The sequence below is a fragment of the Pygoscelis adeliae genome, unplaced genomic scaffold (genome assembly GCF_000699105.1).
Source record: "Pygoscelis adeliae isolate BGI_AS28 unplaced genomic scaffold, ASM69910v1 Scaffold108, whole genome shotgun sequence".
Classification (NCBI taxonomy): domain Eukaryota; kingdom Metazoa; phylum Chordata; class Aves; order Sphenisciformes; family Spheniscidae; genus Pygoscelis; species Pygoscelis adeliae.
Window position 1 is genome coordinate 4,546,487 of NW_008825498.1, and position 27,482 is coordinate 4,573,968.

Here is a 27,482-nt window from a genome sequence, read left to right on the forward strand (position 1 = left end):
AAGACGGCCTCCGACCACCACATCTCCCACCAGGCCTTCTCTGTTTGTAAACAGCAGGTCAAGCGAGGCGCCTCCCCTGGTAGGCTCACTTACCAGCTGTGTCAGGAAGTTGTCTTCCACACACTCCAGGAACCTCCTAGACTGCTTCCTCTCTGCCGTGTTGTATTTCCAGCAGACGTCCGGGAAGTTGAAGTCCCCCACAAGAACAAGGGCCAGCGATCGAGAGACCTCTGCCAGCCGCTTGTAGAACACTTCGTCCATCCTGGTTGGGTGGTCTATAACAGACTCTCAGCAGGATATCTGCCTCGTTGGCCTTCCCCCTCATCCTTACCCATAAACACCCGACCATATCATCATCACAATCGTTGAGCTCTATTAGTATTTTTGAGCTCTATTAGTATTTTTTATTAATGAATTAAAGGGCTGGGAAACAGAAAGTCAGACATAAGTAGTAAATGAAACCAGGTTATGTATTGATCTGCATTAAAACAGTATTTATTTCAGTACAGACAGATATAAAAAATTATATATGTAAGAACAAAGGAATATAAGTTACATTTACAGGATAGTGGAACTCCATTTGAAGAAGCACCATTTCTGAAAAGGGCTTGGTTATCCACTGTGAGATTTTTGTCTGATTTCTGTACTAAATGGGCCTAATGTAATCAATGGGTATATAAAACAGGGGTATATACAAACCTCCTGTCTTTGGGACTGATGTGACTGCAGCTGGAATACAATTTATGGCTGGTTTTCACAAGTGGAAGAGATGCTGGGGGAAAAGCAGAGTTCCTAGAAGAGGCATATAAACATAGGCTGGAAAATAATATTGCTTGCAAACTCTGGGGGTTTGGAAGGGAAGTTAGTTTTATTCGTCTGTAGTCTCCAAGACCTTTCCCTTATCAAAGCAGCGAAATTAAGCTATGTAATGTTAAAGCTGAAAGAGCCTGCCAGACCAAGTCACAGCAGAACTGGAATCGAAAGTAAACAAAATGGTAGCAATGAGTATGTGGAAAAAACATGAATTTGAGGGTCGAACTTCCTTCCCTGGAAACATTTCAATCAAGATTGACAGAGGAATTTTTTTCTCCCTTTTGGAAAAAGCAAAAACCCATAAGCCTTAACCCAAAAGAAATAATTCATTGCAATCCTCTGGCTTGTGCTGTCGAAGAGATAAGACTTAGATGATTACATTGGCTCCTTCTGGCTTCATAATTTATTTTGCAGAATGGTGGGGGGGTTAAATGAGAGATTAGCAGCTCTCCTGGGAGTGGACGGAGGGTTTTCCCATGACTGGCATTTTGTAATCTCTCTCTGAAAGTGTCTTTTTCCGTCTTTGTGCCTGTTCCTTTTAGGTCATTAATATTTCTATCGATTTTCATGTCAGAGGAGCATCTTTTAGCTAAAGAAAAGCTAGAAAATACTATACAAATCTATCCTGAAAGCTGCAAAATTTGTGGAAAAAGTGCAACCAGTTGGTGGTGTGGATGTTTTTCATGTTAAATATATCGTGATGTTGTTTTGGGGTAGAGGAGGCTTGGCTTACATTTCCGGTATTTGTTAAGCCTTTATAGATAGAATTACGAAATTATACACACTTCATGTTGAGGGAAATGGCAGCAACATACTATATAAAGGGAAGTTGGTGATGTCAAAGAAGGATTACTGACTTTCAAAATGATCTTGCTGGCAAACTTATTTAGCCATGAAGAGCTCTCTGCAAATTTGAATGTATCTGGAATTAGTAATCAACAGCAAAAAGTCACTGGGGTAGTTGGGGGCTGTAGCACATGGTATATGAGGAAAGCTGGAGGAAGTTAGACTTGTTCAGCCTGGGGAAGAGAAACAAGGAGGGAGCAGTCTTCCACCAGCCAGGGGGGTTTTGTAGAGAAGGCAAGTCAGACGAGCGCACAATGTAAGGGCAATATGCAATGTCCAGCAGGGAAAATTCCACTTGGGTGTAAGGAAAAGCTTTGTCACCACGATTGTGGTTAAACCCTGGAAGGGATTGCCTAGAGGTGCCATGGAGTCTCCATCCTTGGACACCTTCAAACCTTGATGGAACGGGATGCTGGGATCCACCTTTCAGGTTAGTCTAGCTTTGAGCAGGAGACTGGACTTCATGACCTCCAGAGGTCCCTTCCAAATTAGATTGTATGATTCGTTAAGGACATTATAGATTTGTCCTGTAAGGATAGAAATCCCTTCCCTTTAATTCTTGCTTATTACTAAAAGCTGAATCGGTAGTACTGAAACCTTAGCTTAAAATGGACAATTTTATTCTGATGTTTATCTTGGTTTATGAGATGCTGTTAAGAGTTGGGCAGCAAGATGAAGAAAGGAATGAACCCGTCTTTATCACCTGCAGTACACTGGTGAAATTTCTTTTCTTTTCCTTGGAAAGGAAGCTCTATGAGGTACCACAAGGTGTAGCGGTAAGGCTTATAGCCATCAAGTTTCTCATGTTTCTCTGTTTCCCTACCTTCTGAATTATAGTATGAAATTTGGAGCTGATGTTCAGATTAACTTTTTTCTCCGTTTCTGCTAGGAGCTGGGGATGTGTGTGGGAGGCTTTTTCTCCCCCTCCCTTTTCTTCCTTGTATTCCTCCAAAATAGTTCTTTCTAAACTTTACAAATACTGCCAGGAGAAAATTTGGCATATGCATATAATTTAACTGTTCACTTATTCCTAATTGATGAGACTACGCCTTCAAAAATACTAAGAATATTCTCATTTTGCAGTTTGTTATAAGGTTTATTTTGTATCTAATTTGTGACTAATTGGCTGTAGCGTATGGTAACACTATTTTGAAATAAGACGCCTCAATCTTTTTCATTTTTGTTCATTTAAAGGAATTTTTCTGCTTAGCTCTTGGTGTTTTCTGGACACTTCTACTAATATTTGAGCCTAGTAAGGGCAGGTCTTGAGTTCATAGCTGAGGTTCACTTAACAGATGGCCTTCCTTGGCTAACTTGCTGGTTCTCCTCCCCCTCTCTTCCCTTTTTTTGAGAGAGAAGGTCTCAGTGCTCATGGCTGTTAACTTGTGAAAACTGGATCCTACTGGTTTCAGCCCTTATGCATCCAAGTTGGGAATACTCATGCTCATCTGAGCAGTTGTCCTCATGCATACAGTATTCTTCCTTCTTCAACCTCCTTGTTTCCTTCCAGGAAATTTTCCCCATCCCTCCAGGTTGCCTCTTAGGCTAGTCAAACATCCACACAGTTTTTCAAGAGGTGACCAGGTAGGAGCAGAAACCAAGCTCTGCATTTTAGGATTTTTTTTAAGAATAAACAGCCTTTTGCCTATTTTTCATATCATCTCCCCAAAATTATCTGTGCGCTCAAACTTTCTTGCCATCAGTTGTAATGACCCTGATACACTTGAGCCACACTGTTTCCTTTTCTATATATGCGGTTCCAGATTTCCCTTAAACCGGGGCATAAGTTAGTTCCTTGGAAGCTCTTCTTTGCAATCTGGTGGACTGGGGCTTCAGGCAGGGATGGAAGGAGGGGGCTTCGGTGGTTCTCTGGGATAGATGCCAGATAGCTTCCTCTGAATCCTCACCTCTCTTTTCCCCCCATTCCTTGGGGTACAATAGATACACTGCCACTGTGCTAACTAGGGTATAGTTTCCTTTTTGTAGCTAAAGGACCATGATTTCTAAGCTTCACAATTTTATAATTTTATGTGAATTTAGTTGCTTGCTAGATATAACCATTAATATCATCAATCTTTTTTTTTTTTTCTTTTTTCTTTTATCTTTCCCTTTTCCATCTTCCACAATTTCTTTGTTGCAGTGCTGGTAATGACACTTGCCAAAAATTGCTTATAAAAGCTAAAATAAAATCCCTCTTAGTGCAGAATTCCCCACAAGAGTGAATCCTAAAGCCCTGACCCATGTCTCATAGCTCAGCATAGGTATCCTTAAAAGGTAGGTTAGTCATACGTTCTCCTCGCGGGCAAGTGCGTGAAGTGCCGATACTGTGCTCGGGCACATTCGTGTTCAGAAACATAAAGCTGACAAGTACCACTTTAAGACGACAAACTTCTTAAATGAAATCTTAGCATTCTGGAGGAGTTTGCAGGATGTGCTTGCTTGAGCATGTTTGAACAACTCTTTGCTGTGCCACACCTGCTTCTCACACCAACGTCCAGCTTTGCAGCAAATGGCAAAAATCTGACATCCTGAACTTTCTTATTGAGCAATAAATTCCATCCTGTTTAATGAAGTATAAACAGTGATCTCCTGCTGATCATGGTTTTCTTTGCTTGAAATTAAGGGTGTTTTTCTGTTTATTGTACAATACTTGAAAGCAGTGTTATTTTAGTGAGCCAACAATCTAACTACTTTATCTTTTACCAGCCTGAAGTGCTCTGAACTATTTAATATTAACCGAACTGTTTTACAAAAAGTGCTGTCTCAAAATAAATTCAAATATAGCTTTACCCAGGGAAGCCGTGGAAACCCATTTATTTTTCTGTTCTTCAGCTGGAAACAAATGTTCTGTTCTCATACCATGTGAAACTGGAATAGATTCAGGTCAGGCAATGCATATTCTTTCCTTGAGACTCCTTGACAGTTTTAACTACAGTCACTTCCCTCTCCAGCCCACTCCTTTCACTTCTAACTATGAGAATGGGAATTCCTTCATCTTTTGGGAATTGCGCTTGCATTTCTCTGAGCCTTGATGGATAAAAATCTGTTAAAACTTCATCTAAGTGGAGCACATTTAGCATGTGAGTTGTATTCTTGGGTGTTGCAATATAGAAATACCAGCATTCACCAAAAATGGCTTTTGGTGGGAAATTTTTTTTTCTGGGTTATTGTGGGCACTTTTATACTTATTTCTGTATTATTAAATTTGTTACGGGAAATATTAATCCATGTGAGTCATGGTAGATCAGCAAGCCTTCCTTGGCTATGATCTAAAATGTCACTGATAAAGCCTAAAACCTTATCCTTAGACAAATGCAGCTATCCACTAGTCTGCAGTGGATGCTAATTAATCATGTGCAAGCAGACACTTAATGCCTTCCTCTCCAACCTTCACCAAACATCTTGTTGGAAATCTGTTCAGTATGTTTGCAACTGTCTCTTCTCCTGGAAAGCCAAGAAAAATCCATAGGGTGTGTTTGTATAAACAACTATGCGTGGAAAATATTACGTAAAAGTTTTTACCAGCCCTTAGTCGGGATGTGGCATTACACCCAAAGGAGACTAAAATCAATTATTCATTTCAAAATTGTCCTTCTCTTGCCTGTGTACGATTTGAGGGTTCAAGTGGCAGTGTAAGAGTTGAGAAGGCTGTATTGTACTGAACAAAATGAGAGCTGTTCTCCAAAACCCTGTTCCCTGCTACCCAGGGTCCATCTATACTGAAGGAAAAAGAATAAGTAACAACAGATTAGTTGTGCAGGGAACCACAAAACACGTTGCCTATATGGAAGATTTAGGCCTCTTCTCAACACTGAATTCATCTGCTGCTGAAAAGGTCTCCCCACCCCCCAGTGTTGTGTGAAACACCTTATTTTTTTTCCCCTTTATAATGTCTGTTACAGAGGTTTAATGTGCTGGAGGTGGTTGGATATTTTTCTCATTAAAATTTATGTTTTGAATAGTTACCAGGTCAGCAAACTGGCTAAATAAAAAGAAGGAGGATTTAGCAGAGTCTGAGCCAGCCATTTACAAATAAATCTCTTGGGGTCTCTAATCACTGGTGAATCTAGCCATCACTTTGATTTGAAGGGAGATTAAGGATTACGAATATTTTATAAATCTATTTTTAACTTCAGTGCCATTATATGAAAGTGAAGGATTCAGTGCTACTTTTTCACCCTTTCTTACCTTCTGCAGCGATCTGGAATGTTTAGTTGAACAGACTGAAAAATGTTTCTATTCTGTCCATACCCAGTGCAGGAAAACACTGTCAATGGTGTGGCCAGTAATGCCCTGTACAGAAGTACAGAAATTTTTGTATCACAAAATGGGGCCGTGGAAAGAAAGGGTTTGCCTGGTAAACTTTTAATTTATACAAATTGTGGATGGATATTTTCAGCTTTCGTGGCTCTTTGTCTTAAAACAAGTCTGAGTACTAGTGCCCCAATTCCGACTGAGGAGAGTGGCCTCCATGGGGTGCTGCAAGTCCTTGACACATCACTCCTGGCTTGCTCTTGTATCTGGTAGGGAAACATCCCTTGCTGTAGTTTGCCATCGTCCTCCTAGACACAGGGATTTCAAATGACAATAGAAGTTGCCAGGGTGAGTCTATGTTGGAAGAATTAAGTGTTTGGATACAAGGTGATGGACCTGCCTTCTAGTACTGTATGTGTTTTGCCTTCTCCAACACTCTGGGCAGCCTGTTCCTGGCAGTGAGTAACTTGGCAGGAACTCTGTGAAACTCTGCCACAGAAAAGCCCTGTGGGAGCACAAGCAGCATCCTTTAATTCCCCAGTGCATTACACCTTTTCCTCCATTCCCCTCTTTGTCATCTGCACCAGTTGCTCAAACTGTTTTGCTCTGCCAGGTAAATTTAATTCAGTCACAAAGCAAAGTCAGGGGAGGGGGGAAGGATGACTCCTGTTTCTCTGAAACCTTTGTAATCTGGTGCTTTTTAAATATTAGAAATAAAATCCTGAAACGATATGTAAATGTTAATGAAACTTAGCTGGGCTAAAGGTGTTGAGGTTTGCCTGCAAAAGCCATCTGGATTTCTGTCAGCACAATGTTTGTTCTTTGTATTACTCTTTCAACCTGCTGTAAACAATTTCAATGGCTTCTGGATTTCCCCTTGATATACAAATAAATCTTCAGTGCTGATCCTCCCTTTGATTCTCTGTATCAGTTCTGATGCCAAATGAAAACAAAACTCCCTTCTGTGTAATAGCTTAACTGCGTCTCTGCTCCTGTGGGACTGGTCCTGACAGGGAAGGAGAGGCAGCTGCAACCCTCCCTCTGCCACCAGCCTTCAGGTTGTCAAGTCAGAAGAGTGCAGAAAGTCAAGATGGAGACCTGATCCTTGAAACCTGTCTCCAAGGCATCAGCTCTGGCACTCCGGGGAAAGGAGAAAAAGCAGGGCAGAGGATGAATTGCAGCTTGCCCCTTCCACTGCTTTGTGTAAAGCCTTTGAACCCTTGCCCTAAGGGGAGCCAGGGTGCCCCTGCAAGGCAGGGGGCTTCTAACAATGCACCCCTTGTGCTGGCTGGCTTCTCCGAACACTGCAGCATCTAGGATTATCCTGTAAATTGCCTGGTGAGAAGGAACCCCCTTCTGGTGTAAGAATGATTTCCTACTCTTGCGGATGGATGAAGCTGCAATAAAGCAGTTTAATTTTTAGAAAACTGTCGACCCTGAAAGGATTGAGCTATTATTTTAATTACTGTAATGAGCAAACACTACTTGGAAATCATTAAAAGAACATATACACAGCTCCAGATCCTGCTGCCTGACGTGTATTGATGAAACTTTTCTTGAACCAGAGGGATGCAGGTTAATTTTTTTCTGCTAAATTGACGGCAGCGTGGGCAAGACGTTTTGTTGTTGCTTTGTATTGCATTTCCGTCACCAGGAAATTTGTAGTCAAATACAGGCTATTAGTATAACTGTGGGTGAATGTTGTGAGCGAACATTCATAATGATCTCTTCATAGTGGTTTGAAATTAGAGTTGGCAGAACTAATTTTCAGCTATACCATTTTTCCTTGGGAATGCTGACCTGTTGAAACTATTGCAGGATCATACTGAGTTCAATCTGAAGTTTGTTTTTTTTGTTGAAAGGCTTCTTGGATACACAATGGAAATAGGAAATTGTACCATACAATAACTGGCAATTTAAAGCTTTAGCATGTAACATATAAGATGTGTACGCTCATGCATTTCCTGCCCTGCTGGATTTGAAGCAGCGGCTTGAAATTTGCTTCCCACATTCATGGTTCCTTGACCACAAGGGTATATAATCAGCTGCTCTGCCCCAAGGATTATTTGGAGCAGTTCACTTTTTTTAACACATATATGGTTCTGACTGTGGCAGAAAGATTGATTCTGTAGCTGGGATGTGGGAGAGTGAAATCAAATCGCTAGCTCAAATGAAACAGAAGAGGGGTAGCGTGAACTCAAGTTGCTCACCAAGATGTAGGGTTGCCCAACCCTAGTTGGGGGCACTGAGTAAGCAGGCATGCGGGCATCCCTTCTGTGGGCATCAAAGCACTGAGGTAGTATCTCAGAATAGTTATGCTGCAGAAGAGAAAGAAATAACTCTAAAACTTCAGATCTGTATGAGGGGTGGAAAAGTTTAACCAAGTTTCTGAACACAGGAAATCAGAAAAAGCTCAGTGAAATAAGTTTTCATCGAAAGTTTAAGATCCTTTGGAAAGACACTGCTGAAAAAATGGGCAAGCAAATTGCCAGCATAAGGTAAAATACAGATGGGATATGCAGGCTTGTGTTCTTCCTTCAGAAAAGCAATTTTTGTTGGTGTAACAACTTTGTAAAAATAACACAGCAAGCATTTTTTGGGGTTAAATCCCTACTCATGTGGTTCTCCTTAGTATAGATGTTGTTCAGCTGATAGGAGCTGGAGCACTGTGCATTGTCCAGATCCTCATGATGGGGGATAATAATAATAATAATAATCAGAAAAAAATTCTGATTATTCTTGCATTGCCCTATTGCCTTCACCTGTAAAGAAAGAGTTGTCATATTCTAACATTTTTACTATTTAGAGGTTGAACTCTGCTATAAGGCTAAGTCAGATGACCCAATCTTGCTCTTTTCCCCTCACTTCTTTCTATAAACGCTGCTTAAGTTTGGCCATGGAGGTAGAATCAGATTTCATAAGGGGAATGAAAATCTCATTTTCAGACAGATGTTGGAGATCAAAAGCAGAAACATGTCAGTTAGCTTGATCTGATGAGCTATACATATGGTTTAATTTTTCAGTAGAAAATGTAGTTAAATTGTCTGGCGTTCCTGGATTAGCCCCTAGTGCTTCGTGCTGTAGTCTTGCACGAAGATCTTAAGCGTGTGGTTTTGATATTTCTGGTACATGTAAGCTGCTAATATTGTAGCTTTTCTGTTGTGAAGGATTGGTATCTCGCTCAATTTATTTACTAATTAACCTTCCTTTTTTCGCTGATCGTTAGAGTGATGTGCTATGTGGTCATAGATAAACTCACCCTCTATTATTACCCTGGGAAGAATGCTTTTTAACTTTCATGTCTCTCAATATTAATACTAACTCTAAAGCCTTTTTTAATGGTAGAAGAAAAAATAATTTTGAGCAACATAGATTTCTTTACGTTTCATACATTTACTATGAAATTTGGGTCATACTGATTCCTGGCTATACTACTTCCTAGAGGAGAGTCACAGAAGATGTTTTTAACATATTCATTTGCTTGCTTTTCCTTTTCTTCAGAGGAAATAATTCTGAGCGAGGGAGAAGGGGAACAGGGAGGAATTGGCACACATGACGTTTGTCAGGGAAGAAGCGAGTAAGTAAAACATAAAGGGCGATGCTAAGCCTTCAGCTCTGCGCGAAGATGTGCGCAGGCTTCACGGATCAGCTGCCTGCCATGGCCTTAGACTTTCCCTAGAAACCCTGGAAGTGAGGCACGTAGGGTCTGCCCACACAGCACCATGGACATGTAAGATCACAGCCTGTACTGGCTTGCCCGTTTAACAATAGCGGGGAAGGAGCAGCAGCGCAGCATGTGATAGCAACCAAGGTCTGCGTGACGGGAGTCCCTGGAAGACGTCCTGTGCTGCTGAGGACGAAACCCGGTCCTGCCATATCTGTCTTACTGCTGTCAGGCGTGCCGGTTCAAGGAAGCAGATGTGTGTGATAATGTACGTGACACTCGTATGCCTTCATTCTGTTTGGACGTACCACCCGTCTTCTCTACCGTGGAAAATGAAAAATAGCCACCTTTTTATCATATTGCAGATGTTTGTCGCTTCATGGCATTTGGCTATCATAAGGCTCGTTTAATGTGAATCAGATGGAAAGTGTGCAGAGTGGTTTTCTGACTCCTGTCCGAGAAAAAACTTGGGTCAGCTGGCATACAGCCTTCTGAGAGTTGGCTCAGCTGAGTCTTCCCGGAGCTGGCAACAGAGCTGCCTGGTCAGCCATGAGGAGCCTGCAGCAGGCAGGAGTGCAACACTAGGGTATGGCGAAGCCTGTAGGTAAGACATTAAGTAACCGTTACAGGTATTTAGACTCCCAGGCACTTGGGCAATTCAGACTGAGGAGTGGCTGGGGAGGCCTGCATGTTGTGCTCAAAGCAAGCAGAGTGATTGCAGGGAAGAAAGGTGAGGACCCTGGAATTGCCCTCTTTGACATCCCTCAGAGAGCCCCCAGCAGATAAAATGACACAGATTGTAAACCAGATTGTATCTGGCTTGGCTTAGCTGGCCACAGTCTTTCCAGTGATTTAACTAAACTTGTTTTATACTAGTTTAGTTAAGCAGGCGTTGAAACTGTGTGTAGATAAGCCTGTTAGCTGTGGTGCCCTATGTGCAGTCAGAGTAAGCCATGCCTGTGGCTACTTTCTATGAACCCAGCATGTACTTGTTGGCCGAGTTTACTGGTGGTAAAGACCATCACTTTCAATGGCAGGCTTTTGGCGGGATAGACACTCGGTCCCCTCAAGGCAACTCGGCATGGTAGAAGGATGTGGCAGACTGAAGGGGTGAGAGAAGCATTGGGGTGCTTCCTTGGAGCAGGTGACCCTTCTCCGAGTGATCTTCTGCAGCATGGTAACGACTGTGCCACTGTATGTCTGTGGAGGCTCGCTGTGTGGGGGGCCATGTACGCTGTTGGGTTTTGCTTTTGCTGGGTATGCAGTAGTGCAGTTGAAAAAGGAAGGAAAGGATTTTTTTAGGAAACTACTGCTTCAAGGAGCACAATTCATGTCATTTCAAAGGCGGTGTTTCTTAACTGTGTCTTTGCCTTTCTGCTCCCTATGTTCAGAAATCTTAACTGAAACAGTCATTTTCCTGAAAGGAACATTAAGCTCTTGGGAAATCTTTTTCAATACTTTGTGATAACTCTAGCAAAGACTGATCTTTTGACAGTTTTTGGTTTTGAGTTGCTTTTAGCTTGGGATGTCCCACTTTTTCTAGTCTCTAAGCACCATCTGTCTCTCTAAATATCTACAGTAACCAATTGTAAGTGTCTGAAACCCTAATATCCTTTTTTTCCATCCATGGCATCTTCACAACCTTAAATCTGTGTGCTAACACAAACTGCCCGGTATTGATTTAGTTTCATTATTCAAGGAATCATATTCTTTTTTAAATGACAAATATAATAGTATTTCTCTTAATCCCAGAGGTAGATTTAAGATCACCTTGTTTTAAAACTAAAATTCTTTCGCAGAAATTTAAAGCACAGAATTTCTCTGGAGCATTTGCAGCTGCTAATGTTAGCTTGCATACTTAGAAATGAGTATGTCATAACATATCTCATGATAATCTAGCAGCTGGGGAAGTCCATGTGCATTCAAAGACAAACAGGCGGCCAGCCACTCTGATAATTACCACTTCACAGCCCTTTCTGTGAAAGGCTACAAAATGGAACTGGTGCAAAAATGGCTTTCAACTGGAGATGCCCCAAACCAATATTAGCGAGAAGGTTAGACTAGAAACACATATAGGATTAAATATTCAATAGCATTTCAGAAAGCATTAGCAAGGCATAGTACAACTCTTCAAATCATGAATTATCATTTACATGGAGAAAACAAAATCCCCTAAGTGGTCTTCTAAAAACACTTGAAATTAAACCACCCCATGTGTAGTCTGTAGCATATATTTTCTGTCGAGCTGTTTTAGGCTCCGCTGCCCCCACTAGCTGGTTTCGTTTGGCTCTCAGCAAGCTTGCAGGCATCTTACAAGAAGGAAAAATTGGCTGGGCATTCTGTTTCTTTATACCTTTTGGATTCAGCTATGATCATTTGAACTGCCAGAGAGGGGTTTAGATGGTACCCACCTTATTTAAGGTAATGAAACAAAATGTGTGTGACAGAATGCGTTCAAGAGAACTGAGGCAGATATGTATCTTGCTTAGATGTGAATTTTAGATTTATTGTCTTTGTTGCCTTTTAGAGTAGCAATGAAAATTAAATGAAGTGGCAGTGCTGAAGCTCTTACCCACCGTCTCTATTCACCCACCTTTTCAGCTCATTTCCTCTTTTTTTTTTTTCTTTTTTTTTTGGTGACACTTTAGCACATGCTGTGAACATATGCCAAAATGCTCGCTCTTAAAAACTGCCTTCATTCATCTTGAGCTGTTATCGAGAGCTTTGTCTGCTTCATAGATAAATTGCACAACGCTAAATCAATGTCTTCTTGTACTGGAAACCAGACAAAGGATTCTGACAGAAATTCTGTTGCATTCATACAGAGTGAGTGAAGAGATGGCTTACCTTATGCAGAATCAAAACACCTTCTGCTTCTCAAGTGAGGCAATGATCTAAACGTGGCTGCTGATCCTAAACCAAAAAAATTAGAAATGTTTGCTTGCTGCAAGTTACTTTGCATGCTTGGTAGATAGTCCAATGTTATGGATGACAATTTTTGGAGCATAAGCTACTACATGTATTTCATTAAGGTGATTTTTCAGATCGTGTATTATTTTGGCTCTACACTTGTTTCAAATTCTCTTTAATATAGTTTTAGCTGTAGCATAAATGTACTTAGCACTGAATACTCTCCTTGACAGGAGACTTCAGCTGAATAAACCGGATCTATTGTGTAATTAAGGAGTTTCTTTGGAAATTGTTTTCACTTCAGTTTCAAATATGTTGTCTAATTTGTTCCAGAAGTAAAGTGAACTTGTTTTTCAGAACTTGCTCATGATTGCTGGTGGTCAGAGCTATAATAAATCAAATGCCTTCCTAATTTAAACACTTTGTAAATACATAAGCTAAGCTAAAATCTGTGCTGGGCATTGACAATACAAAGCAATAGTACCTTTCCTAAGAAAATTGTCTTTTTAGGCACATAGAAGAACAACAACCCCTCCTTTCCATTGCTGGTAACGCAAATATTGGGAACTATTTGAGCAACAGGTTCTCCAGTAATTTGAGTGCAATACTTCAGTAGATTTAAGCTGAGAGAGAGAAGATGAGGAAAAAGATACAGATAGTCTGCTAGAGATTGTAAACCACATGTATATTCAGTAAGTAAATGAGATATGAGCTTTGAAACAATAAGCCGCTCTATAATGCACAGACAGTCTTTCAGGCTACCAAGCCCAAGCTCTGAAGTCTCTCTACACATTGATAAAAATGTCTAACTCTGAATGAAATACGTTTATTCTGTCTCATGTAAAGCCCTGTAAGCTACTAAGAACTGACTGAGCTGCTGACTCAGTCATTGTTCCTGGTTTCTACAACTCCTCCCATTCAGTTAATTAAAAAACCTGTTCCTGAACGGGAAACAAAAGCACTTTTTATACGGAATTGATCTATGTACATTTTCAAGATTTCTGCTCCGTGAATGCACTTTCTCTTTAGCTTTGTTTATTGCAGCACAAGTGCCTGCCAGAGGCAGTACTGTCAACATGACTGTCCTTCTCGGGTGGAATGTTTCACTACACACCGTCCTACACTCGTGCCGGAGCCCGTGGAGCATGGGACGGGGTCAGAACCTGAAAGGCACAAAAGGCTGCTCAGCGAGCAAGAAAGCAATGAATGGCGCTGAAGTCAGGCCATAGAAATGGGGATACTCATGCGGGAGTAGGAGGAGGAAAAAGATATGTCAGCAAAAGAGCAGAAAGCATAAAGGGTGGTGGGTTTACGATTGAATAAAGTGTCTTTGCACTGTGGCAGAAATACTAAGAGCTTGAGTTTTGGTGAGTGTGGACTTTGAAGCTTTTGCAAAATAAATAAATAAAAGCTGTTACTCAGTAAGGCAAAGTTAACGATTAAGCTTAGCAGTTGCTGCCGTTATTTTAGCAAAAGCTTCAACTTGCTAAGAAATGGAAGAATGTGTATGAAGTTGTTTGGAAAAGCCACTTTTGTTCTGTCAAATGTATTTTTTTTAAGAGATGGCTACCAAATCCAAAAAGTTGTGTCTGGTGTAAATCCACAAGTCACTTGTGGTTAGAATCTCTGCAATCCATGTTATGACCAAACATACACTTCTGCACATCTTAAATTCCTCCCTGTAATTGCAACACTCTCCAGTTTTTTAATCAACAAAGTAATATGATTCAGAGCAGGCCTGACACAGAGGTTGGAACCTGGTAGTTTCTAAAGTGCAAAAGTTCGCTTTCTTCAATGCAATCAAATTTTGGTCCCCTAAAATGATTAACCCTGTTTCCAAACTCAGCTGTTCCTCTAAGAATGAAACCTTTCATCTGTCAGTGTAAGATTTCTCTGTTGCCAGTGGTGGACAGGATTTCTTTTTTGAATGCTGTCTGTTTTTTATCTTAATCTCAAATAAATATCATCATTTACTTGCGTCCACAGGTAATGAGGAGATAGATTGAACTACTCTCTGTAAGTACAGTCTATGTTTAAAATACTTTTTATCAGTGCAAAAATCCTTTTCACCTTTTTGAACAAATTTAGACTCCAGAATTAGAAGAACCTGTTCAACTAGAGCTGCACTGAACTCGGGTCCTGAAATATTGCTGCCCTTAGAAAATACTCCAGTTTCTTTCATTGACACTTCAGTTGCACAAGAAACCAAAGTTCACTATTTAGCAACCAAAATGGGGAGAGTGAAAGGGAAGAAAGGTTTCTTCCCATGTGGATTTCCTGTGAGGAGGCATCTGCTGAAGCAGGGGAAGGATGGAGTTGGGTTTCTGTACTCATTCGGTACTTGGTGCCACGCAGATGATGAACTACAACTGCACCGTTGCTGGTGGGGGCATCAGCCCAAACGGAACAAATTTGTGTTACCATGTTTTCTTCAAACTAATGATCACAAATTTTGTTTTGATAAAAAATGGGATTTTGCTCTTTCTGCATTAAAGAGGAGATCTTACACATTCATAATTTCTACTGAAATCAGTGTTAGTGAGGTAAGGGAATCCATGGTGTAAAGACAGAATTTTTTGATGCAGCTGTGATATACAATCCCAGCACACTTGGCTAACCTTTAACAGGTATTCTAATGTGGTCTGTTTGAGCCTGCTTGAAACTGGTAATATTAATTTCAATTGTTAACCAGGAGTTTATTCTGTTACTCTCTTCTCAACTTTCTTCTGTGCTTTAATTAAATGTTAATCTATTGTAGACAGCCCTGTTCTCTTAATGTATGTATGTCTTGGGACGAGCGTATACTGATGATCTGGGAGGAGATCACCTAGTTAAGAATAGATCCAAAGGCAGATTAAGTCTGTGTTGCTTCTTAATTTTAAATGTATGCAATGTCTTTCACTAAAATAGGAAAATCTGCTTGAGCAGAACAGTGTAAGATGCTGTTAAGGGACTTGTCTGCCATCCAGTGCAAGGTTTGATGTTCAGTTTGCGTTGAGATATCTAAGCTGGTGCTCCACTCCTTCGGATTGATTTTTAGCCCTGAATCAGTGTTAATATATAAATGAAAGCAATGTATTTGCTTAGTAAGACAAGTGATTCAAAGTACAGTAAGAACTGTAACCATGTACTTTTTCACCTTTGGTTCTACCTCATTTTCTTTTCCAGCTGTTCATGTAGAGGACAGCAGTTTTTGCTAGAGGCTTCTGTTAAGTGAGGGATAAGCTGGCTTTACCTTCCTATCAAATTTTCCTCTCCGGTGGCAGGCAGTTCCAGCAGACGTTCTCATAAGGATCCTGGATGCTGCTGTAGTAGGTCGGAGCCATAAGCTTTCAGCGACTCTTACCATTTTCATAACTGAGGTCTAAGTGGGTATCCACTCCAGTACCAAGGGAACAGTGCTAGCAGTCACATAAGAAAAGCTTTTCTCATCAGGCAGCTGCTGTTAAAAGTAGTCATCTCAACACTGTTTCCTGCAAGCTCTGGGTTGGTTTAGTTGGGCTTTCTGTATCTTTTCTCTCTTTCTCTTGATGCCTTTTTGTGCTGCGATCTGGATAAGCTCTGATATTTACCAGGAGAGCATGCCATCTTCACGTGCATGTCTTTATACTCTTATTGTTCAAAAGGAAACTAGCAACAGCTTTTGTTAATAGTAGTTAGGAAAGTCAGACGGTGTGGTAGTCATCAGAGTCCTCTGCATGGTCACTTGAGCGTGTGAACTAACATGCTGCCTATGGAATATTCTTGGTGTCTGTTGGCAGCACATGGGAACGGAATAGAATGATGTTAATTACAAGTTAGATTGATGATAGCTCAGTGAGTAAGTTAAATCTAGTTAACTTACAGTCCAGACACTCAAACATGTGACCCTGTAAAATGGAACATTTCATTGTGGTAATCTTGTATTTGTGATGATAATAACTTATGAAACAAAGGTTAGAGGTTAGGCTTGTTTTCCCTGTCTGTCTTTTTACATCATCTGTAACCTAAAATTCCCTCTCATGCAATATCTGTGAGTTAAATCTGCTTTAAGCTATCATCAGTCACCATTTGAACTGATTTTTCTTTGTTATGCTGCCAACAGAATTGATTTTTTTTTTTGTTATGCTGCTTAAGAGTCATAAAAGTAAGATAAGAGAAAAGAGAATCCTAGGCTGTACCATCCCCTTTGCTTTGCATTAGGATTAGAGGTTTTGATTAGCGAGGTTTTGATTAGAGGTTTTGATTAGCAAGCATTGCATTGCTGTGTGGGAAACTTGGTTGGATTCCCTTCCTTGATCTCTCCAACAGTGTGTATGCATACACACAGGTGATGTGTCAGCGTGTTGATGCTCTGCTTCGACATGTCTCACCAGGTTGTGATGCCTGACTCATTCTCTCTTGATTGAATGGGTATTTGTACTGCAGACATAACACAGAGAGGAGTAAAGGCACTTAAGGCTTCAAAATCTTCATAACACTTCCGAGAAGTAAAACTATTCATTCTGAAGGGCTCTTTCCCCATAAAATGTTGCACAATCTCTACTGACTGAATGTGCCATTGTGCCTTGCCCTCTGCTTTGCAGTGCCGTAAGTTTAGCTCCAGTACACTCGATGAATTCTAATTGTATTATGTTTACTTAGATATGTCTCTAGTTCATGTTTCATCTGTTTTTAAATACATTCCCAAAATTTCCCGAAGATTGGGTACAGATGGGGACACGGAAGATCCTCTTCTTCTCCCCTCTCCCTCCCCTCAAGAAAAAGGACTGACAGGCAGCTCTTAAAAAATAAAAGCAGTATTTCAAAGTCTGTGTAATAGCTATTTCATGGTGATTATAATGTAAGAATCAATCATAGCTTTTCTAGTTTGTGGCCCACTCGATATCCTTTGGAAGCTGTGTACCTAAGACTCTTGTTGTGTATTTTCCTGCTGTATTCTCCACCCTTTTATAGTTTCCTGTATGCTTTCAGCAGTCTACAATATAAAAATAAACAAAGAAATTCTTATGAATAACTCAGTAAAACTTCCCTCTCTGCCCTCCACACCTCTTTTTTTTGTTTGTTTGTTTGTTTTTATGTAGGTCACAGGAGCTATCAGCATAGCAGATAAGGATGAACCTGTACCTTTGGGTTGTCTTGCTCTTTGACTGAGGGGATGAACTTACCATAGCATTGCATCCATGTTAGTTTGCTGCTTGGTCCCAACCTGAGGTGAAGCCAGTAGCTCCTTCAATGGGAACCCAGAGATGATAGAGCAGGTGATTTGCTTTCCTGTCCTCTCCGTGGGCAGTAGGGCTCTGAGCCTGTCTGCACTAGTTCGTCTGCGAGCCACTGTCTGCTTCTGCTGTTGAAAACAGGGTTCTGTAATTCTGTTTATGCTTGCAGTTTCTCTCTGCAATGAGTCTTTTCTCCCTGCACTGTCCCCTCTGCAGTGAGGACCCAGCAGCTCAGCTGCTTCAGAGGACCTGAGCACACAGGCACTATTCTCTCTTCTGGAGAGCTGTGAACAAACACTAAGTTTCAACAAGCTGGAAGATGGCAAGAGCGAAGCAAGGCATTTATTTCCCACTCGTCGTTACTTCTGCATGTCTGCCAAACCTTTTCATATTTACTTAGTGATAGGTCCCCAAAAGCTGCAATATTAACTTTACACCTTGGTTCCAGTTAGTCATGTAATAGCTGTATCAGAGATTGTGATGGATTCTTTTTTGTTCTCCCTTTTTTCAGGTCTAGACACCTACAGCTACTGCCATGACAACACTCCTTGCAACAACAAAATGCCACGTGTAGGTTCTATGCAGAGACATTTTGGCAAATGTCAAATTAAAAAAACTGATTTAAAAAAAATTACATGTGGGCTGGAGTGGCAGAAGTGTTAGGATTGTGCTGTAATCTATTGTTTTACAGTCTGGTTTGCTATGCTCACTCTTGACTGGCTGCCTTGTCTAAGGATTGGATAGGGACAAAATAACTCTACCGTATGATCTAGTTGATAGGGCGACAAGTGAGGACATAAATTGAGATTTCTTTCTGTCATCCCCCACTGAGACAAATTTAATTCTGCATCACGCGTTGAGGGCAGTTGTGTACACTGTAAGCTGAAGACTATACAGGTCCATCTAAGAACCAGGCGTGCTGAAGTGTACTTTCCAATGCATGTAACTGCATTCTCCCTGATACCTACCAAGCCACCTCTCTGTGCCCTTTTTTATTATGCCATATTTATGCTTTAAGTTTATGCTTTTCAACTCCGCTCAGTTATATCAAGGATCATCTTCTTGGGAAGGAAAACAAAGTTATTTCCTATCAGCTTGATGCACGGGGATGCTGAAAAATGTAGACAAAGATAGTCTTTTTCCAAAATGGAGGTATTCTGGCAGGTAGAGAGCCTTTTCTTTTTGAGTCAGCTCTGCTGTTCTTTGAAATACTGAAATGCAGTCAGCAGTCAACAAATAACATGAAACATAAACCTCTGCAGTACTTTTGCTACCCTGCTGCGCCGTCTGCGCATTCTTGAGAAGCGCTGGGCTTTGCGTACAGTCTCACATAGAGAGATGTGAGACTTACTAAATAATCAAAGCTGCTGAAAGACAATACAACTCCTGCCTCCTTGGAGAAACATTTAACAGCTAACGCAATTGAGCAGATGTTTCAGTGACCTTCCATGTTTCCTACTGATGACATGCAGCTTCTTTTTTCTTTTTTCTTTTTTTTTTTTTACAGAATTTCTTTTTTCAGATTTTCTTTTTGGTATATGAGTGTATACATGCTCTCATCCTTTCATATCCATGAAACCTTGACTGTTCAGTCTGTGAACCCTTGCCATAGATAAGGACTCCCTTGGTCTAGGCACAGTACAGGCACAGTACAAAATGAATGATTCTGTCTTGGAAACATTCTGAACTCTTGGAAATGGCTGGACTATTTGGAGGTGAGGGGTAAGTTGCTGCGAAAACCAGAGTATCTTGTATTACAGAACTAACCTGTAGGAGGTGGGTTGGAGTTGTGAACGTATGTAAGCCTGCAAGACCTGAAGTAGTGGAAGCAGCAGAAGCAACCCGAAGGCTGGGACAGAAAAGGCTGGTTAATGCCCCTGCTCACAGATGTTGCAGGGTCAGCTTCTGGCAAGAAGGAAGATGGACTGACCTTCCTGCTCCTACTGGGTTTTAATAAATGCCTCCATAAACTGGAGGATAAGCCCTGGTTTAGGTCTTTCCCTGCCTTTTTCTCTTTCCGGACTCATTTCCAGCAGTAGTGGATTTACTGTCTTTGCTGTAAGTACCTTCACAGGGAAATAAGAATTCATAATCTGCAGAGATAATATATACTAGAATGAAACTGTTCCAATACTGTGCCTGCCAGAGGCCAGACTGAAAGATAGAGATATAAAGCTTGCAGTAGTCGTTCATTATTCCCTTGCATTTGGCTGCAAAGGAGTAACCACACCTGCTTGGTGGACCGTGTAGGTATTACAAATCTTTGATCTTTCTGAACCTGAACTGATCTACTAGAGAAATATTTCATTATTCTTTTTGTACTAGTAAGAGAGAGATGGGGATACTTCTATTAAAGTATAGGTTTAGGTTTAGGTTTTTTCCAAATGTTTTGTTAAATTCCTAATTAACACACAGTTAAATTGCATTGTGATTTGTTTAAGCTTGCTGTCAATTTTGTAAAGTCTCCCCATGAAAACTTGCCTTTTGCGAAGTGGAGTAAAATTCTACTTTAACTTGCAGTCAAGCCAGACTTATGTCCATTTAACTTGTATTTCAGCCATGCTGTCTTTTTTATGGCAGCTTGAGTAGAGACCAGGGAGAAACATAGTAAGAAATTGTCTCCTTCCTCCCCATTAGTTAGTTACTTGACATCTGGCTCAAATGTGTATTGCAGGCCCCTCTTCAGCCCTTCTTTCTCTCCTTCCAATAAAAAAGTCTGCCTTTTTCAATGAGAAAATAAATTTCAAAAAACTGTCTATAGAAAATCTCGAGTTATAAACCATCTTTTCCAAAGAAGAGGCATTTTAACATCCAGCCCTGACAGCTTCCATGCACAGCATACTTCTTGATTTTGTAACAGGGAGAGATTAATGCTGCCCTTCTATTATATGCTTTGGGATCTGTGTGTACTCTGTAGTCAACCTCCTCGTGAACTGCTGCTTATTAGCAGTGGAGGCACAGACGGCTTTGTGTTTGCGCGGCTCAGCTGAAGGAAGGGGAGGATGGCACAGATAGCAACGTAGATGGTTCTAGGCATCTCTTTGTACCAAAGCAAAGCTCCAGCTGATTTTTTTTTTTTTTTCAGAAACATGTGTAAGTCTACATTAGATAGCAGACCCTGCTCCCAGTTGCAGAGAGCCTAAAGCATTTGTTCCGTGCTGAGAAATTTGGGACTTTTTTGTGGAAGTTTGGATTTCAACGGGTAACGGGCCCTTTCTTGCCACCAGACTATCTACTGTTAAATACATGACAGTCATAGTAAAATACTAATATTATGCTTCCAAACAGAGCGACTAGAGAACCTAGAATTAAAGACCACTGTCTCATTCAAAGTGCTGGATGAATAATGTTCATATGATGTATTATTACTCAATATGTTGTTTTCCTTCCTTGTTCATGTGAATTCATGCCTTGTTACTGTGCCCAACTCAATTCCCACTCTGAAGTGAGAGTTCTCAATTTCTTTCTGAACTAGCAAAATTTTATCACTGCAGTATCTCACAGTTTCAAAAAACTGTGTAGCTTCCATGCAGTATCGTATTCAACTCTGTTCTGTATGTAAGGGGGGAGTGTTAAATCAGAAGTAACCCAACTGGATTTTGGATTTGGATCTGTCTGAGGTGACTCAAACTTGCTGTGGTTTTGTGTTGGGTTTTTTTTTTTTCTTCAGGGAACTTAAAGTATGAAATGCCATTATAAATTGTAATCACAGCTTGCCTTGAATAGTAACCACAGCTGGGAATCCTGCAAGTCAGACCCTTGGATCGCAAATTGGGCAATCAGTTAGGGTTGCATCCAGGTGGCTGTGTCAGTAGTTGAAGAGGACAGCAATGCTCCCTGAGGAACAATTCAGAAGTAAGCAGGAGAGAGCAACAGCTTCAGGTCAGCCCATGGAGAACGAACAGTGTGATGACTTCTGTAAAATTTAAGAACATCTTGCCCTTAGTGACTCTCTGTGAAATACGGTCATTGGCTCTGCACTCTAGAGTAGTAGTTTTTCTGTGCTATCAGGTGCTCCCTGGTGCAACTCATAGTCCCTGCTGCTGCGTGATGTCCTGGCACATCCAGGCTCCATGTAGGAGGAGGTCTGACTTCGCTCAGTTCCCCTGCACACCTGAATTTCCTTTGCAGGAAAGCAGGGTGCCTGCAGGGGGAAGGACCTGAGGAGCTGGGGAACACATCTTCCTCTTGGTTAGGATGCGGCTGACAGGGAAATCCTGAAACCAGGACTTAAATGATCTATATGGTCGACTGGGGATTAAATAGCATAGTTCTCCTCTCTTCATCTCTCCCTGTCTGCACCTCAGCCTTCAGTCACAACATGCTTTCCAGCTTTGGCTAACTGAGCACCTTCCTGCTTATTGTCTGGATTCCCTGAGCCCAGAAGTGCCAGATGCCTGGCCCCTCTATTGCTTTGCACCAAAAGGGGCTCGGAGCAGACTGAGGAATTCAGCTTCAGGACATTTCTATTGAGTGCGTGAAGTGTTTTTCCAAATGGTTGTCCACTGTGAGGTTTCCTATGGCTACCTGTAGCGTCTGCCAGATGTAGCTTTGTCACTCCTAAAATTTCTACTTTTAATCCTGGAGGCAGTGTAGAGCCTGTGGAAGAAGAGGTTGCCAGAATTTTTCAAGATAGAGGGTATGTCTACAATGAAAGTTTTAGGTACCTTCAGTAAGCAATTAAACAAATTTACAGGGAAGAAAACCTCTGGAGCTACTAAGCCCAAAGATACCTCTTCCCTGCTCTGGGCATCCTTGAGCCATGAGTTCTTCCTAGAGGTGTGGAGGAGCCTCTGAGGGGTATTGCTGATTGTACTTAAAGTCCTCCTTTCACAGCTGGTGTTGACTCCTGCCTAAGGCAGAATCCTGCACAAGGTAGATCTTTGGTCTGACCTGAAGAAGCCATTCCTGTAGTCAACTACATTGCTGTAATATACTACAGGAATGGCTTCAGCAGGTCAGACCAAAGGTCCTGCTGCTTCTACCCCAGTGTTGGTCTTTGAAGCACTTGAATTGCCTTGGCTGAGCTTCAAATAATAGTGTGTCCTGAAGCAGACACAGTTAGGAAAACTCCAAGGCAACTGGTATTTGAAGTGCAGTGAAGTTTATTAAACAGTTGCAAAATACAGTTTCGTGGTGGGAAGTACCAGAATCTTTAGTTACCCTGCTGATAATACTTCAAAGTTGCTGTGGTCACTTTAGAAAGACAAAACGTATGGAAGGCAATAAAAGGAAGTCTTCTGTCTTGTAAGTTGGTATTTAGGCTTACAACCAGAGTACTTGAGCATACTGATTGAAAGAGCGTGCCTCTGTCAGTGGGGTGCTTGGGTTGGGTGGAGGAGCTAAGCCTCTTGGTCTGGCACCTCTTGTGGGGGGGGGGGGGGGTGTACACGTGTGTGCACACACCTGGCAGGGTGGTGGGACGGGTCTCTCTCATGGGGTGTCAGGACTTGCTGAGCTTGCGTTTGTTTCCTTTTCTGCTGCTAGGTGGCCTGAAATAGTTTAGTGTGGGTGAATTCTCCAAACATGTCACAAAAGTCTCAAGTCTGATGGGATGTATAGGAGCAGCAGGGTGTTGCACACAAAAATGCTGAAGGAGTGAGAAAATATTTCTGTAGGTGGCTGACATCCTGATGTATTGGATTTTAATGAAGTTGAGCACTGTTTGGGAACAATACTCCAGTGCATTGCTAATTTTAAACTATGATTTACAGGAGATGCACTAACCATTGATTTTACTCAGCCTTTTACTCGTTTTCTTGAGTTGTTTCTTACATCGAGTTTTGCTGTGCTATTTTCTTGCCGAGATCAGCCTTTAACTTAGTAGTAGTTAATGTTTCTAAATTTGGGAAGATTGCTCCCCTGATTTTAAGTTTAAGTCATACAAGCAGCAAATATGTCCATCTAAGCTTTCATTATTGCTGTATTTATAAAAGAAAGCTTTTAAACTTTGTGTTCGTAGTGCACAGAGGTGATTGATGTGGCTGGCTTTCCCTGGCAGGTCTGCCCAGAGCGGCTGCCTCCATGTTAGTTCTTGCCTTTTACAAGACTTAGAAAATAGGCAAGGTTTTCATGCTGGGGGGAGGTAAAGTCAGCAAGAAACACTTCTTTCTAATGCTCTTCTGAAGGCGACCACCTTCAAAAGGGTTTTAAATGTGTATGGTTTAATTTCTTATGTTAGCTGAAGTTCTCAAAGGGCTTAGTTTATGATTGAGGAAAGCTAGGTGCTATTCCACTCTTAGGGAAGCCCAGGGGGAAAAGGGTTTTAGCCTAGCATTTTTTAATAGCTGTTTCATGATGCTAAAAACAAAACCAAAACCCCTATGTTTATCGTTTTGGGGTTTTATAGTAATGGGTGTGTTTTCTTTCTGTGAAGCTTTTAATATTAAGGACCAAAAAATGCTATCTGTACAGATACTGTTACACCAAATTAAGTACACAAACACAAATGCCTCCATAGTTATTTACTGCTTCTAGAGAGCACGTGATAAAAAGGATCTTTTTTAATTTAACTTTGGCTCCCACACATTCTTTTCGTTCTGACCTGGTGAAACTGGGTGTCTTTCATGGCAGGTTCAGGAGACTCTCTGCAATCTTTTGTCTTCTTGTTTGGCTGCTAATAACCGGAAAAATTGACTGAGCAAAATGGTGAAGAAGTTGAGCCAGCAGTTGCCACAGTGACAGTTGTCCAATATAAATATCTTACAACTCTTCTGTTTATCATCTGTTTTCAGGGCAGTTTAAGCTGCTGGAACAAGACCGAGATATTAAGGAGCCAGTGCAGTATTTTAACAGTGTGGAGGAGGTGGCTAAAGCATTTCCTGAACGAGTTTACGTCATGGAGGAAATAACATTCAACGTTAAGGTAGTCCCTGAATAAATATTTATCCCTGTCTAAATGATTAACTGTTACAACCTTTATATACATGGCAAGTGAGCAACAGCACTGTGTGGGAGGTGTGATTTTTGAGACAAACGAGCCTTTAGTGTTCCGCATTCAGTGATGGTGCTCTTTGGGATCGTTTTTGCAGTCTTAAATCAACATGTCCTCTAAGGGCTCTCCTGTCCTACGGCACTTTGGGGAGCAGTCCTGATGATCCATCCAATAATTCATCTAATTAGGATGCTCCTGCCAGATTTTAAACAAATGTTGTTTGTTGCCCCCTTTCCCCTCCCCCTCCAGCAGTCTGAATTTTATTCTCTGCTAAGCAGCAGCTGCTCAAATCTCTGTCCAGAAAGCCTTATTCTCAGAGAGCACGCAGGGTGAAATGATGGGGTTGCTTGTCTCACAATTACTGCAGCTAAATAGCATTGTGAATAAAACAAAAAAACCCAAAAGACACCCTTGTTCTGTGTGCGTGTTTGCATGTGCATGCCTCTTGGGCTCATCAAAGGGTCAGCAATCCCATGAGTGTAAGAGGGCTTGCTATCACCAAACACACTGCAGCGCAGTGGCATGACACAGTGAAGACAGAACTTGTTCTTCCTTGTCCTACCTGTATGTGTGACACTACACAAGGCAGGTCAGCTCTGCCAACAGAGCAGAGTGGTCTTCGGGCTCATCTGGTTTGCTTAAGTTGATACACCGCCTAAGACTGGTTGGAGAGCATCCTAGAGCTGGGATGCAATGGCGCAGATCCACATCGTGTACCCTACAGGGGAAACTGGTTGATACTGCTGGTGCAAAACCAGTATAGAGTTTCCTGGTCCCGTGTGTAGCGATGTGGGGGTTTTATAACAACCTTTTAATGACTTTTTCTCGCACTGCTAGAGTTGGGGGACACCGGCTAGTCTGCAGTTTTTATAGGTGTGAAACAAGATTGCTGAAGACTGCTGTGAAGTGCGAGAGCTCATCAGTTAATTCATTTAGTGACACAGACTCATGCCTTTCAAGACAGTAGGTTGTTTTCATTTCTGCTCTCCATTAACCTGAACCCATAAAAGAGAGCCCTTCATGAATGAAGGCTACATGAGAAAGTTGGAACACTTTTGTATGTTTAGGATGTAGTTGCGCAAATCAAGGCAACAAGAAAATTTCATTTCTACCCGGGAAGATCAGTCTTACCTTGGGACTGCTAGCCTTATCCAGTGCTGTGCCATTATTTCTCAGTTGATCAATGACCAAATCAAGAAAGTGGCACAGTAAAATGTGCAGCTTTGATTTTATAGGGAAAAAAGTATTTGTTTGCAGGCTTTTTTAAATGTAAAATGTTGTGTCTTGAGTTTAATGTGAGTGTTCTTAAAACTCTGTCATATTTAGCAAACTGAGAATTAAGCATAGCTTACTGTTATATATCAAATCATTTTTAAAAAGAGATTATAGTGATAGTCCTTAATGTAAATAACAGTAATAATAATCCAGGTTTAACCTAGTTACACAGTTATCTTGGCAGTATTTCTCTTGGCAGTTTTTCCAGTTTCATAGAAGTCTTTTCCAAGGTTATCATCTTCCAAAAAAGAAATGAACTTAAGAGGATTTATTAAAGTGCAATAGAATTATGTACACTAAAATTTTAATATAGGGGAGATCTTGTCAAACTGATTAGAGCAAAGGGAGGAATACTAAGTATGGTTGATTTCTGTCCAATGCAGTGTGCCCGTTTAAATTCAAAAGAGTATCAGAAGGTAGCTAATCTGATACAAAAAGAAAAAAAAAGCCTAAAATATCTGATGAAGCATTTAAGATGACGAGGAACTCTGAAGTCTGGGAACACTTACCTATTCCAAACACTCAAGTCTTTCATGGATAATTTTTGAAGAAAGAGCCTGTAGAGTTACCAGACAGTCACTGCATGGTTTTGTCTGTGCTTGTTGAGGTCTGCCTGCATGTGCCAATATGCCACGGTTACGGTTTGACTTGGTGCGAACCTTGCTCTTCCATGTAAATCCTTTGCTGCTCCGGCAGGATTTTGCAGCTAGCGCTGCCATTCAGAGAACTGCCTTCTGGCTGTGACGGGCCGTGGGATCTTCTCCAAGGCGGGGGTTAATTTATTTTTACTTCGTGTACTAGTTGTTAAAGGGAAAAATGAGCCACCTTATTCTGGGGGAGGCAGGGGAGATGGGTCTCCCTTCCTTCTAGCAATAGATTTCTGCAGTCGGCTGCTCTGGTCCCATACAGATGGCAGTCGGTACAAATACCCAGGAAGCTATTTGAATTAAGACTTAAAAATAAAACCAAGAACAAAAACCCCACATCATACCGAGGGCAATTCACAAAAAGTTCTCTTAAAAAGCAACAATATTGTCTGATAGATTGAACATTGGACAAGCCATGAATTCCTGTGCTCTAAAAACCAGCCCACTTAGTGTTGCAGGACCCTTCAAATCTTCTGGGATATCATTTTTGTCCTGAAGATATCACTTGGTCTCCTTGGAGAGGCTGTGAAGCTGTTTGCAGAGCCTTTGCAGGATGGAGAGATGGGTTAGTTAATTAGCCCTTTTCTTTCCTGTCAAAGACATTGTTTGGCTGGTGTGAACTTTTGATACCCGATGTGTTTATTTTTTTTAATTTAATCCTCTTTTCACAGTGGTTTAACTGTGTTGGCTCATACGGTGTGCATTTTGGCAGAAATAAATCTATAGTGAAAACTTTGCTTTCTTTTTTTTTTACAAATGTTAATGCAGTACAGTGAAGCAAAATTGATCTCCTGATTTGATTGCATTTCTATTGGCTCTGATAAACTTACCCTGAGTTTCCAAAAAGCACATATATAGACGGTTGTAACCTACACTGGTGTTGTGGTTAACCCCAGCTGGCAACTAAGCACCACACAGCCGCTTGCTCACTCCCCCCCACA

General features: G+C 41.2%; 1 protein-coding gene across 1 annotated transcript in view; it reads left to right on the top strand.

Annotated features, from left to right (window-relative positions):
* The window catches only part of GAREM (GRB2 associated, regulator of MAPK1), an 86,826-nt gene that overhangs the window by 41,956 nt on the left and 17,388 nt on the right, over positions 1–27,482 (top strand). Inside the window, exon 3 of the mRNA XM_009331474.1 lies at positions 24,420–24,550. Coding sequence (XP_009329749.1) covers positions 24,420–24,550 — 131 coding nt within the window. The remainder of the gene's footprint in view (positions 1–24,419; positions 24,551–27,482) is intronic.